Genomic DNA, 15,474 nt, shown 5'->3' with positions numbered 1-15,474 from the left:
AAAGGATAATTGTGTGTGGAACTAAATCACTATTATAAATGCTGTATTTTTTTCTCATTAAACTGTTTTAAAGGTCTCAAAATTCTGTGAGAGGTTTTTGGTCAGAGTGTTTCCATTTAAATATTACTGATTTTAAAAACTAATAACAAAACATCCATGAAACAAATGGTCCACAAAAACACTCCTTTCTTCTGAAACTTTTACGATGCATTGTAATCATTAACCAGTCTTTTAGTATTAAACTTAAATGGCCAATTGAGACAAACAGTTCTGAGACCAGTTCTTCCACCACTGATTAAGACTGGAGTGGCAGATGTTGTACAGAATACTCATTTAGCCTTCTGGGCTGATTTTGTGACCTTGCCAGCTCCAGCAGCCTTCTTGTCAACTGCCTTGATGACACCAACTACAACAGTCTGTCTCATATCATGAACAACAAAATGACCCAGAGGATAATCAGAGAAGCTCTCCACACACATGGGCTTGCCTGGAACCATGTCAGTGATGACCACCAGATTTCAGGAATTAAGGGCCATCGTCCAGCTTCTTACCAGAATAATAATCAATCGTCTCCTTCAGTTCAGCAAACTTGCAAGCAATGTGAGCAGTGTGACAATCCAGAACAGGTGCATAGCCAGCACTGATTTGGCCTGGATGGTTCAGGATAATAACCTGTGCAGTGAAACCTGCTGTTTCCATAGGTGGGTCATTCTTGCTATCACCAGCCACATTACCAAGATGGACATCTTTAACAGACATGTTCTTGACATTGAAACCAACATTATCAACCTTAGCAAAGTCTCACTCAAAGCTTCCTGGTGCATTTCAACTGACTTTACTTCAGTTGTGGTATTGACTGGGGCGAAGGTGACCACCATGTCTGGTTTTAGAACACCAGTTTACACTCAGCCAACAGGTACAGTACCAGTACCGCCAATCTTGTAGACATCTTGGAGGGGTAGGAGAAGAGGCTTGTTAGTTGGTGGCAGAATGCAATTCAAAGCTTCAAGCAGTGTAGTCCCATTAGCATTGCCATCCTTAAGAGTGACTTTCCATCTCTTGAACCAGGGCATATTAGAGGTAGGCTCCAGCACGTTGTCACCATTCCAACCTGAAATTGGCACAAAAGCTACTGTATAAGGGTTGTAGCCAATTTTCTTAATATAGGTACTGACTTCCTTAACAATTTCCTTATATTTTTTCTAACTGTATGGGCGCTCGGTGGAATCCATTTTGTTTACACCAACAACCAGTTGTTTTATATCTAGTGTGTAGGCCAGAAAGACATGCTCACATGTCTGCCCATTCTTTGAGATACCAGCTTCAAATTCACCTACTCCAGCAGCAGCAATCAGAACAGCACAGCCAGCCTAAGATGTGCCTGTAATCATGTTCATGATAAAGTCTCTGTGTTCTGGAACATCAATAATGGTCACATAATACTTGCCAATCTCAAATTTCCACAAGGAGATATCAACAGTGATACCATGCTCACATTCCACCTTCAGCTTATCCAAGACCCAGGCATATTTGAAGGAGCCCTTTCCCATCTCAGTAGCCTCCTTCTCTAACTTCTTTATGGTTTTCTTATCAATTCCACCACATTTGTAGATGAGGTGGCCAGTAGTGGTGGAGTTGCCAGAGTCTACATGTCCAGTGATGACAATGTTAATAAGAGTCTTTTCTTTGCTCATTTTTGTGGAGGTTTAGTGATGGTTTTCACAACACCTATATGCTGATGACAAACCCATTGTGGAAAAAAAGCTACTATATGGTTTAAAAAAATACACACTACATTTCCTCTACTAGTTCCTACCAATACCTTTTCTTCAACTTATACAGTAGTCTTAGAGCACTGGGTACTCTGAGGCTAAATAACTTGCCCTGTGTCACAGAGTATCAACAACAATGGTTGGACTTGAGCTTGAGTCTTCCTGATGCCAAAGCCAACTCATTCTCTATATTGTCTCTATGTTGCACTGTTTTGGTAAGGAAATTCCTCACTGGGAGCTCCCCATACCAAAGGAAATTACAGGTCCAGTCAAAAATAGATAGATGATAGATAAAAGTTGGAGATGATAGAAAGATAGGTATAGGAAGATATATATGTACCTATATAATTTATAAATCTAAATGTAGAAAATTAAACACAAGTACTGTCCTGTTGAGCTTTGTTGCCTTCTGAACTTCCTTCTGCTCTCTTCTGTATATTTTTAAATGTTCCCCTGATGCTTTTCTTTTTTTTGTACCACTATAATTCCCCCTGTTCCTCCCAACTCACTCCTATAAAATCCCTCTCTTTTGTATTGAGCACATAGGGTATATGCAGACCTGATCATCTTAATGCAACATCTCCATGTGGAGGATTCTCAGGAGCTGGTTTCCTAAAGATATGTGAGGATATATAAGATGGGTGCCTTGGAGAACCTGCGGTACATGAATAGGCAATCAGATATTGGTTCTTATTTGTTAATATGTTAAAGAAAAGGCTCTATTTACAAAGTTTTTTTCAATTAAAAAGTATTTTATCTATCCCCCTACTACTCCTGCCTTAAACCTTAATTTTCTTTAAAAGTAATTCTTTAGACCTCCAAGAGCCAGGATGGTAGAGTAAGCAGTAAATTGCTGTAATTCTCCCAGTCACTGTAACTCTCCCATACTCACTTCCAAACAACCATAAAATAGAGCCTTAAAACAAATCCTGAAACAGCAGAACCAGCAAAAAGATGGAGATGAAACAATCCTTTAGCCTCAAGGAACTTGGAAAATCAGCAAGAACAGTCTATGTCACTCAGGTGAAAGGGGACTGCAATCCAAGATGGGAAGCACTCCCAGCAAGCCAGCAGCAAATCCCACCTCAACAAACCAGTGTGAGATCCTGAGCCTCACTGTGGTGAAGCAGGCAAATGCCAGCACCAGTACTGCCCACATGCCTTAGCATAGCCAGCAGAACCCACAGACTCCAGCTCTGAGAACCATCACCTGCTTTAGTGTTGGCCTGGGCAGTCATTCTCCAGTGGCCAGACTTCCATGGGCTGCAGCACAGCCCAGGCAAACAGGTACACACCAACCCTAAGGGTGCCTAAGTAAACAGACAGCCACTAACTACAAATCTATTTTACCTGACAGGGAAGTAGGTGGGGAGAAGATTAAGTAAAGTGAAGGGGGCGGGGGACCAGGGAATGGACACTGACATAAAGGAGGACAGATAAGGAGAAGTGGTAGACAGAAACAAAACACTGGTAAGTGGAAAAGGGTGAAAGGAGAGAGAGAACACACAGGAGGAAGAAATGGGATGCAGGGAAATACACATGTAGTAATCATATCTGTGAATGTGAATGGAATGAATTCTCCCATAAAACATAAGTGGATGGCAGAGTAGATCAAAAACCAGAATCTTACAATATGTTGCTTAAAAGAAACATACTGGAAGCAGAGAGACACACACAGAGTAAAGGTAAGGGACTGGAGCAGAATCTGTTATGCTTCAGCTGAAGTAAAAAAAAAAAAAAAGGGTAGCAATCCTGATCTTAGACAAAGTAAAAACAAAAATAGACCTAATTAAAACAGATAAGGAAGGAAACTACATCTTGCTCTTCTCAGTAACACAATGATTTAAGACAAAGACAAAGGACTGATGAAGGAAAATGCTATTCATATCCAGATAAAAAAACTGTTGGACTGTGAATGCAAATTGAAGCATATTTTTTTCACTTACTTTATTCTTTCTCGTGATTTTTTCCCTCCTTTTGATCTGTTTCTTCCTCAACAACTGTGAAAAACATGGAAACATACAGGATAGCACACATATAAACTATATCAAACTACCTACCATTTTCAAAAGAGAGAAGGGATGGAGGGAGAAAAATTTGCAATTCAAGATCTTGTAAAAATCAATGCTAAAAATTTTCTTGATATGTATTTGGGGAAAAAATTAAATACTATTTAAAGCTTTAGAAAGTAATTTTTTTAGAAACTAAAAAATAACCCTCACCACGTATCAGCATATTCTGGCAAAACAAATTCCCATGTTAGCTATGGCCCCAAATGTCCAGAGAATTGAAGATAAAATATGCCCCTCATCTCCTGCCAGGAAGGGGATGAACTTAAAATGCAGAAAGGTGGGGGAGTGTCCATCTTAGTTTCCCTAAATAAGATGCTTCAGCTCCTGACTCTGAGCATTTTCACTGGCTGGACAGCAAGGAGATCACATCAATTGATACTTAATGAAATTAATTCAGGCTATTCATTAGAAGGTCAAATACTGAATTAGAAGGTCATACACTGAAAAGTGTAAATACTTTGGCCACGTAATGAGAAGATGGGACTCATTAGAAAAGACCCTGATGTTGGGAAAGATTGAAAACAAAAGGAAAGGGAGATGGCAGAGGATAAGATTGTGGAAACAATGAACATGAACTTGGACAGACTTCAAAAAATAGTGAAAGATTAAAAGACCTGGTGTGCTATGGTCTGCGGGGTCACAAAGAGTTAGACATGACTGGATGGCTGAACAACTGGATGACAGCAACCCTTATACCTGGAATGCCCTTTCCCCATCTCCATTACCTGGCTTCCTTCAAGTCTCAGTTAAAATCTTACCTTTTATAAGAAGCCCATTCCTAGGGACAGATAGATAGCACAGCAGATAGAGAGCTGGACCTGGAGTCAGGAAGAAAGACCTGAGTTCAAATCCAGTCTCAGACCTTACTAGATATGTGATTTTGGGCAAGTCATTTAAATTGTTTGCCTCAGTTCCTCAAGTGTAAAATGGGGATCATAATAGCACCACTCTCCCAGGGTTATTGTGAGGATCAAGTAAGATATTTGTTAAGTGAAAAGGAATGGGGGCTGAGAGAAGGGAGGGTAGACTGAGGGAGGTAGTCAGAAGCAAAACACTGATGAGGAGGGACAGAGTGAAAGGAATACAGTGAAAAGTATAAATGGGGAGAAATAGAATGAAGGGAAATACAGTTAGTAATCATGACTGTGAATGGAAATGAGATGAACTCTCCCATAAAATGGAACTGCATAGCGGAGTGGATTAAAAACCAGAATCGTTGTTATTTACAAGAAACACATTTGAAGCAGAGAGATACACAGAGAATAAAGGTAAAAGGCTAGAGTAGACTATATTATGCTTCAGCTCAAGTAAAAAAAAAAGTAGCAGTAGCAATCCTGATCTTAGACAAAGAAAAAGCATAAATAAGTATTTATTTATTTTCCAGGGTCATCCACCATATGTTCACAATCCCTGTTCCTTGTTTGCTACTCCTGTTCCCATCACAGAACTCTGATTCTGTATTGGACCCCCAGGACTTAAGAAAATAACTATTTCCATGGGACCTAAGAATGCCTGCATTTTCCCAAAAAATGTCAACCATGAGAACAATAACTCAAGACCTAAAAATAATTATGTCATTTTTATTATGTCTTTATGGCATTTGTGGTTTTTTATATATATAAGACCTGCCTTTGGTCTAGCATTTTAAGCCTACCATCTTGTGGGGGGAGGGGGGAGTTCTGCCTGCAGGTGTTCTTCCTTACTCGGAAATTAATTAAACTTCTATTTGTGTCCTGACACACCTGTCTCTAGCTCTGTTTCTGCTCCAGTCACCTATGGGTTGGAGGCTGGGTCCAGTCCAGCTCACAATCTTTAATAAAAACTTGTGCACTGACTATAGTTCTAAACCAAAGGGAGGCAGACTATTCACATGTCCCATATATTTTTTTAAAAATATTTGTTTATTTAACTTTTAACATTCATTTTCACAAAATTTTGGGTTCCAAATTTTCTCCCCTTTTGTCCCCTCCCCCCACCCCGAAACGCTGAGCATTCTAATTGCCCCTATCACCAATCTGCTCTGTCTTCTATCATCCCTCTCTGCCCTTGTCTCCATCTTCTCTTTTGTCCTGTAGGGCCAAATAACTTTCTATATCCCTTTACCTATATTTCTTATTTCCTAGTAGCAAGAACAGTACTCTACAGCTGTTCCTAAAACTTTGAGTTCCAACTTCTCTTCCTCCCTCCCTCCCCACCCCTTCCCTTTGGAAGGCAAGCAATTCGATATAGGCCATATCTGTGTAGTTTTACAAATGACTTCCATAATAGTTGTGTTGTATAAGACTAACTATATTTCCCTCCATCCTATCCTGTCCCCCATTACTTCTATTCTCTCTTTGGATCCTGTCTCTCCCCATGAGTGTTGACCTCAAATTGATCCCTCCTCCCCATGCCCTCCCTTCCATCATCCCCCCCACCCTGCTTATCCCCTTATCCCCCACTTTCCTGTATTGTAAGATAGGTTTTCACACCAAAATGAGTGTGCATTTTATTTCTTCCTTTAGTGGAATGTGATGAGGGTAAACTTCATGTTTTTCTCTCACCTTCCCTCTTTTTCCCTCCACTAAAAAGTCTTTTGCTTGCCTCTTTTATGAGAGATAATTTGCCCCATTCCATTTCTCCCTTTTTCCTCCCAATATATTTCTCTCTCACTGCTTGATTTCATTTTTTTTAAAAATATGATCCCATCCTCTTCAATTCACTCTGTGCACTCTGTATCTATGTGTGTGTGTGTGCATGTGCATGTGTGTGTGTGTAATCCCACCCAGTACCCAGATACTGAAAAGTTTCAAGAGTTGCAAATATTGTCTTTCCATGTAGGAATGTAAACAGTTCAACTTTAGTAAGTCCCTTATGACTTCTCTTTGCTGTTCACCTTTTCATGCTTCTCTTCATTCTTGTGTTTGAAAGTCAAATTTTCTTTTCAGCTCTGGTCTTTTCATCAAGAATGCTTGAAAGTCCTCTATTTCATTGAAAGACCAATTTTTCCCCTGAAGTATTATACTCAGTTTTGCTGGGTAGGTGATTCTTGGTTTTAGTCCTAGTTCCTTTGACTTCTGGAATATCCTATTCCATGCCCTTCGATCCCTTAATGTAGAAGCTGCTAGATCTTGTGTTATCCTGATTGTATTTCCACAATACTTGACTTGTTTCTTTCTAGCTGCCTGAAATATTTTCTCCTTGACCTGGGAACTCTGGAATTTGGCCACAATGTTCCTAGGAGTTTCTCTTTTTGAATCTCTTTCAGGAGGTGATCTGTGGATTCCTTGAATACTTATTTTGCCCTCTGGTTCTAGAATCTCAGGGCAGTTTTCCTTGATAATTTCATGAAAGATGATGTCTAGGCTTTTTTTTTGATCATGGCTTTCAGATAGGCCCATAATTTTTAAATTGTCTCTCCTGGATCTATTCTCCAGGTCAGTTGTTTTTCCAATGAGATATTTCACATTATCTTCCATTTTTTCATTCTTTTGGTTTTGTTTTGTGATTTCTTGGTTTCTCATAAAGTCATCAGCCTCCATCTGTTCCATTCTAATTTTGAAAGAACTATTTTCTTCAGTGAACCTTTGAACCTCCTTTTCCATTTGGCTAATTCTGCTTTTGAAAGCATTCTTCTCCTCATTGGCTTTTTGAACCTCTTTTGCCAAGTGAGTTAGCCTATTTTTCAAGGTGTTATTTTCTTCAGCATTTTTTTGGGTCTCCTTCAGCAGGGTGTTTACCTGTTTTTCATGCTCTTCTTGCATCTCTTTCATTACTCTTCCCAGTTTTTCCTCCACCTCTCTAACTTGATTTTCAAAATCCTTTTTGAGCTCTTCCATGGCCTGAGCCCATTGGGTGGGCTGGGATACAGAAGCCTTGACTTCTGTGTTTTTCCCTGATGGTAAGTATTGTTCTTCCTCATCAGAAAGGAAGGGAGGAAATGCCTGTTCCCCAAGAAAGTAACCTTCTATAGTCTTATTTCTTTTCCGTTTTCTGGGCATTTTCCCAGCCAGTGACTTGACTTCTGAATATTCTCTTCACACCCACTTCACCTCCAGATCCTCCCAGCCAGTGCTTGGGGTCTGAGATTCAAATGCTGCTTCCCAGCCTCAGGGCTTTTGGCGGGGGCAGGGCTGCTAGTCAGTGTGAGATCAAGTTCAGGTGCTCAGGTGGGGGCAGGGCCACCTCACGGGACTCAGTTCCCTCAGGGGGTTTATACAGAGACCTTAAACAATGGAGCTGAGCTCCTGCCTGCTTGGGGAGCCCAGGTCCACTGCCGCCTCCACTGCTGCCTCCCAAGGGGGCCTGAGTTATGGGGGCACCCCACTCCCCTCTCGGGAAGCCTAGAAGACCCTCTCACCAACCTTTGGGGCCTGTGGGTGGAAGGACCTGCGTGGCTGCTGGAGATTCTGTCCCTGAAGCCTGCTTGGATCTGCTCCTCTCGGCGCCCCGTGGCCACAGCAGGGCTGGGCTCAGCTCCTGGTCCCGGGCGTGATGGACCTTTCATGTCAGGTCTCTCTGGAACAGAAATCTCGTCTGCTCTGTTGTTCTGTGGCTTCTGCTGCTCCAGAATCTTTTTTACAGATATTTTATGGGCTGTGGGTTCGGAGCTAGCGTATGTGTGTGTCTCTACTCCACCATCTTGGCTCCGCCCCCTCACATATCCCATATTTTAACAAAAATGCCAAATTCATACCAGGCTAACTAACAATGAGGAAAATCTATTTCCTCAACAACTACACTATGAGAAACAAAAGAAGGAATTTGGTTTCCACAGAATTAAAAACTACTCCCAGCTTTGCAGGAGTGATAACAGGATGTAAGTCAGAGGTGACTGGTTCTAACTGGAGCTGTGATCTAACAGAACCAAGCTTCTGATTAAGTAAAAGATCAGAAGCTTGTGTGCGTGCTTAATGAGCTGTTTGAGGGGGAACATCTCAAGGAGAACATGGAAGAGGTGGTCCAGAAAGTTGCCTCTAGCCAAAGGAGAACAAGGGGAGAAATTTGAATCAGGAACAGGAAATAAAAAGCCTTGCATTTATTTGTCTGAGCAAGTGTGCTTCTTTATTCACAAGTGATGTAAAATAAAATTAGAGCTTCCCTGGCTTCACAATTAGCCTTGTTCTTTCTAGAGCAAATACGCTTCTCACAACATGAATGCCTAGAAGAAACAAAACATGAGGTTAAAAAATGATTCCAGTTACAAACTCTAAAGCTAAGGAAAGAAACCAACTTTAATTATACATTAAGGAAGTTGTGGGGAAAAATATACAAAAGTAGCATCAAACCAAGAAAGGTGAAAACAGATGAACATCATATAGTGGAAAATATGCCAGACCTTGAATCATGAGACAGATGGGGTCAAATTCTGCCTCTGATACTCAGGTGCTTGGTATCTTATCTATAAAACTAGCAGCTAGGTGTCATAGTGCTGGGCCTGGAGTTAAGAAGACAAATCTCACTTTAAACACTTACTCATGCCCCCAGGACAAATCACTTAACTTCTTTTTACCTAGGTTTCCTCGATTTCAAAATGGGAATAATTATAATAATAGCACCTTCCCCATAGGGCTAGTGTGAAGATTAACCAAAATATAGGTAAAAAGCACGTCACACAGTTCCTGGGTGTTCATTCCCTTCCCTAAAATGGGGACAATAATGCCTATAATTTTTTACTTGAGGGTTGATATGAGAATCCATAGATTTAGAGTTGGAGGAGACTTCAGAGATTAGAGTACATAAAATGTACCTTAAAATGCTATAAAAATGTCAGCTATTATTTCCTACTTATAAATGTCAATAATTATTTTTTCCTGTCTGTCAAGTCTTGGATTTTCCCAGGCTGTGGACCATTTCCTGTACTACTGTGTCCAGAAGATCATTTTGTTTTATTGGAGTGGACCTGTACTTTCATCAGTGTAGGGAATTCCTGGTAAGGAATTTCCTCTACCCACATCGATCAACAACTCCTCTGCAACACATAGACTTAGAATTGCCTGGTACACTTACAGTTTAGGTGACTTGCCTAGATTCATACAGTCAATTGTGTATCCTTCATTTCTGAAGAGTACCAGTGACATCACAGGGTGATATCTTGACTCCAGAGTGAATTGAATTTAAGGGAGGGAGAGTTGCACAGTTATCAGACTCACTCTCTCCTCCAGAGTCATCAAAGTTCAGTAGCAACACAAAAATCAGAACTGATGATGGCCCAGGATGCAATGAATGACCTTGTTGTCTTTTATGTCAGACTAAAGAAGGACTCCATAGTGCCTGCTTCAACTGCCTTTACAGTCAATGAAACAAATTGTTCTCATTCGCTCATTCTAGTCCAGGAAGTCCTCACATGCTTGGGCTAGACATCCCTCCAACTCACTGATGGGTTTGAGGTCTCAACCTGATTTAGCAATCTGCCAAGATGGTTCTTGGAGTCACAGGTGAAAACTGATGAAAGATAAACACCCAAGGCAGAAGGGCAATCCTGAAGAGGGTTTGACAAGCCCTTGGCTAGTCCTCTTTGAACACTCCAGACACTCCAATACAGCCAGTATGGGACAAAGGACTGGATTCCAGGTCCTGATCTTTAGGTCAGCTCTCTATATTGTGAGATATGATTCATTTGGACCCCTATTCTATTCCAATCAGTGTTAATCAGTTTGATATTTTATATAAATCATACAGAGATTAGATAAGTTCTTATAGTAGGCCTTTATATAGTGGACTTTAAACTTTAATGTAACATTCACTACTTATTAACCAGTTATGAAGATTACTTGTACAACCACAAGAATGCTGACAAAAATATCTCCATCTTCTTTTGTTCCAATTCCATGTCCAAGCCTGGAATAGGTGGGATGCCTTGATTCTTTCTGTACCTCTCGACCACTCTCTCTTGCCCAACACAAGCGGGTGGCCATCTTAAGATCACTTAATCAGCAGAGATATCCTGTATTTCCCCCAATCTGTAAAACAACCCCCCCACTTCCACCCTCTGGCTGATGTACCATTTTTGACTGATACATAATTTTTGACCTTTAAAACAAGGCTAATCGACCAATGGGATTTTGTATTTGTCTTGCCTCTCCATATTATATAGGTATTGAACCCAATATCAAACCCTATATAAACTAGGAACCAGGGGCATTGAACTCAGATTGTGAGGAAGATCTGAGGTCCATTTCATCAGAAAGGGCCATGGCTCCTTTAATAAAGTGCTATTGGCTTGGAGCTCTTTCCCAATGGTTTTTCTTCCAGATTGAACAATTTCATATCCTACCATATAATCTTTCTAGAACACCTTTTTTGAGGGAAGGGGTAGAAAGTAATTTTCATTGGAAATAGTTTAATAAACAAATGTAATCTTCTTTTGATTGAAATACTAGAGTAAAATAGATAAAATGGACTCTGAGGAGCAATAAAATTTGCAAGCCAAAAAATATTTTGTGGAATTTCAAAGGATAAGATGTTTAGTTTTAACTAAATGGTGTTATCCTACGATGAACTATAGGTGGGGGAAGGGGGAATGAAATCCTTAATAACGCAATTTATTTATTTCAGAACAGCAGAATATATTTGATTTCTTAAAAATTTATTACTTTTTTTTAGGTACAGCAAGTATGCAAGTTTCCACATAAAACAATCAGCAAAATTTGCAAAACAGTCCACCTGCGGGAACATCAATCTTTGAATAACTTAAAAAGCAAAAAAATCAGTGCAGGCTGAACAGAGAACAGAATATTCTGCCCCTCCAATATAAATTCACATTACAGATAAGATACAAAGTATTTGATATAGATTAAATCTTTAAAAGGACAATTATGGTACAGTGGATAGAGGGCCAAGCCTAAAGTCAGAAAGACTCATTTTCCTGAGTTCAAATCTGGCTTTGGACACTTACTAACTGTGTGACTCTGGACTTGTCACTTAACCCTATTTGCCTCAGTCCCTCCTCTGTAAAATGAGCTGGAGAAAGAAATGGCAAAACACTCTAGTATCTTCACCAAGAAAACCTCAAATATGATCACAAAAAATTGGACATTACTGAAATGAGTGAACAACGTTTAAAATCCAAAGAGCTAGAAGGCAAAAAGAAAGAGATAAAATATGTACTTCTAGACAAGAATTCTTCATGTGAAGACACTAAGATTTCCTTCCATCCTGAGCTTCATCTCACCCAAATCTTAGTGGATTTTTGTTTTTTACAATTGTAATAATCCAAAATCAAATTATTATATTTTATTAGTTCATTTCCCTACTTCTCCCCTCAAACTCTAAGAAGAAACTGAAGTTATCTTAGGAAGGTCACAAGTAAGTAGTCCAGGATGGTAGTTTGTTTTCTACTATTTTTTTTGGTGCTTTTTCTCCATGTCAGTGTAGAGAATCTACGACTTGCAAAATTCACTGTTATATATCAGGAAGATCAATTGCCATATTCTAAAGCCCTAAAAACTTTGAGATCATAATCTTTATTTTCAAATAATAACAAGGAAGTTCTTACAGAGACCATCTCACTCTGTCCATGTTACATATGGGAAATAAAAGGCAGAAAAATTAGTGTCTGGCCCAATGATGGATACATACATACTCACAGAACTGTGTTTAGAACTCAGAAGACTTTGGACCCTTAATCCTTCAGTCTATGCTGCATCTTTCCAGGATCTCTTTTAAACAACAGTTTTCTTAATATAACCCTTAACCTGAGAGTGTATGCGGTGTGTGTGTGTGATGTGTATGTGTGTGTGTGTGTATATATGTGTGCACGCAAGTAGGGAAATTAAGGGGGTGGAGCTGCAGGGTAGATGCTCAGAATATTTCCTCCATGTGAGCAGAGCTGGAAAGCCCAATGTGGAAAGATAACTTAGAACAATAAATACAGTGGTAAGTAGGGCTTGAGCAACTAGTCAGTCACATTTCAATGTGAAATTACATAACCATCTCTTCAGTAGTCTATATTTTTATGATATTAAATAATATGGACTAAATTTAAAGGGGAGACATAAGGAGGTCTGCACATTACTAAGCAATCTAAACTGGTAAAGATCATGTGAAGAGGATTTTCAAGTAAAAGGATATTTTTCTTAGAGTAAGACGCATTCTCTCAATGCTATTTCTGACAGAACCTAGAAAGTAAATCTTTCTACTTGAATTAAAAAATTAGCTAAATGTAAATGGAAGTTTGTATTTTACTTGTATTTATTCTTGTTTAATAGCCCTTAAAATATAGCTTTTCCGATTGGATAGATTTTAAAACTTTGAAATATTTTAAATGACTAGGCTTCTGATAAATGAGAGAATCTCCCCACACATTACTTGTGTTCTCCCCTCTCAAACTTGGCATGTTATCTTACGCTTTTACTACTGCATGACCATAAACTCCGTGTAAAGACTTATTTTTCTAATGAATATATTCCTTCTCTTTTCCCATAGTGAGTTTTATTTATCTGTCAAATATCATCTGAACAGAGCTTAAATAAAGTATCATTATTGTAACCAGAATGGTCTTGTACAAAAACAATGAATGTTTTGGTGTTCTGGTCCATGTGTAGAAATGTGTCTATTCAGAGGCTCAAATGTAGAGTCATTCAATGCCAATAAAACTTTATCTGAAACTTAGGTTGGGCAGAAAAAATCAACCAATATGAAAAACTAGTTCCTTCAACAAAGACAAACTGAGACTTGGGAAAGAGCTTAGCTTAAAAAGGCCAAGGTCTGCCCACTGTAACCGGGGATATCCCTATGTCTTGCCACTAGACTCAGACAACTCTGGAAGAGAGAGTGAGACTTGGCACAGTCTGGCCTCGTTTGAAAACAATTCACTTGCAAGTCAAGACACCATCTTCATAAGCATTGACTCTCTTGGAACAACAACAAGGTAATTAAAGGTTAATTGTTGTGATTATTTTTTTTCTGCAAGAAGGCAAACATCATGTTTATATCAGATTCCCAAACTTATTTGGCCTACTGCCCCCTTTTTAAAAAAATCTACTTTCTTTAATCGTTTAATGTTTTTTTGAAATCTGCATATCTTAAATTTAATACTTTATTGTAAATTTATGGTTTTTTCCTGCATTGAAATTTTGATGATGCAACATTGCACCATGTAACCATATAGCATCATACTGTAAACAAGTCATTACACATTTATATTCCTTCCGATACATGCTGGACTTCCTGACAATGCAGACATGCTCACCTGCCAATTCTTGCTTGTTAAGACCACTGATGGGTTATAACTTGCATTTTGTGTGTTTATTTAGAAAATAATGTAATCATTACACCTTTAACTCTGTTACACAACAGATGAAACATGTATGAATGGTTTTTCAAAAGTGTTTTATCTCCTCTTCTTTCCTTATGCTTCCACCACTACCTTATTTTTATTAAATGCATCACAATTGTCCCCGATGCCATCCCCCCTATTGTTCCAGTGCCCCTCAGAGGGCAGTATCGTCTACTTTGGGTACCTAGGGTTTATATGAATAATGGTTGTGTTAAAATGGAACTGACATTTTAATTGGTCTTGAATAGCTAAAATGGCTCTCAAATCTGAATATGGTCATCTAAAAATACCAATCTGCTAATGCACAAATGGGAATAATTCCAAATATAAGTCACATTATATATATTCCCAAAAGATATGGAATGATGTCAATTGTTTTTGTCATAGGTAGTTATGTTTAGTCCTTGAATTTTTTCCTCTCTGTTTCTTAAATGAGTAAACATAAATAGTTTCTCAATGAAAAGTTCTTTGTCCCTCTAATTCATACACTGACAAAAAATTTAATTACAAAATAAAATTCATTGTAAATTATTGATACATTAAATATGGCCATGGAATTTTATCACTCAAATTTATCACTTTATTACTTCTAATTTGTGTGTATAGTGGTGATTTTCCAATACTGTTCCCCACAAAGTAACTTTTTCTTGGACCCATTGGGTCCTTATCTTAAAGGAACGTTGGGTCCCCAATGCCATGGTCAGGATTGCAGGTGAAAGAGATGGTGATTGCATATCGAGTACCCCAATGGACCTTCTCTACCCGATGGAGATTTTCTGAACCTGAGGTGAAGAAGGAGACACGACCTGAAAGAAGCCAAAAGCAAATAGCATCAGTGAAGACAGGGAAGATAACACTTAAAGGATGATTGGCAGTTGAAAAATATTATCATTTGGACAAATGGGTTCCTAAACTCAGGATCTGGTAGTATGTATGTGTGTATGTTGGGGGTGAAGGAGGGCTACTACAAAAATAACTAATTTCATGTAATGGGGGCTATGAAAAAATGAACTAATGTGCAGAGAGTAAAATGCTTTTTTTTTTTGTATGTGAGGAAGTCAAACTAAGGAATGAAAGGAGAAAAACAAACCCAGAGAAAAAGGTAAGTACATAAATTCTGTTTTGGGAAAAAAGTACAAGATGAAAGTGACCCAAATTTTAGACTATAAACTGTCATTTTGAAAATTTAGATTTTGGGGGGATTGTAGGATGATGACAACTTGCTAGAATCTAGATGAACCTAGATCCCCTGAAAAACAGCATGGTAAAAATGTAAAAAAGCAAAACAGTTGTTAGAAGGAAATAAGGAAAATACCCTGTAGACTCTGTCACCCAGCTCAGGGGTACACAGATTATCAGACTCCATGACATG

At 38.9% G+C, this 15,474-nt stretch overlaps 1 protein-coding gene and 1 pseudogene across 1 annotated transcript in view; both read right to left on the bottom strand.

The window, feature by feature from the left end:
* Positions 1 to 327: 327 nt before the first annotated feature.
* On the bottom strand, positions 328 to 1,694 carry LOC140523521 (elongation factor 1-alpha 1 pseudogene; annotated as a pseudogene).
* A 9,700-nt stretch (positions 1,695 to 11,394) lies between these two features.
* Positions 11,395 to 15,474, bottom strand: part of OGFOD3 (2-oxoglutarate and iron dependent oxygenase domain containing 3) — a 72,385-nt gene continuing 68,305 nt past the window's right edge. The window contains exon 9 of the mRNA XM_072640913.1: positions 11,395 to 14,908. Coding sequence (XP_072497014.1) covers positions 14,772 to 14,908 — 137 coding nt within the window. The 3' untranslated portion in view covers positions 11,395 to 14,771. The remainder of the gene's footprint in view (positions 14,909 to 15,474) is intronic.

Source organism: Notamacropus eugenii, chromosome 2, assembly GCF_028372415.1.
Source record: "Notamacropus eugenii isolate mMacEug1 chromosome 2, mMacEug1.pri_v2, whole genome shotgun sequence".
NCBI lineage: Eukaryota > Metazoa > Chordata > Mammalia > Diprotodontia > Macropodidae > Notamacropus > Notamacropus eugenii.
Note: the sequence above shows the minus strand (reverse complement) of the source record. Positions and strands in the feature narration are given on the sequence as shown.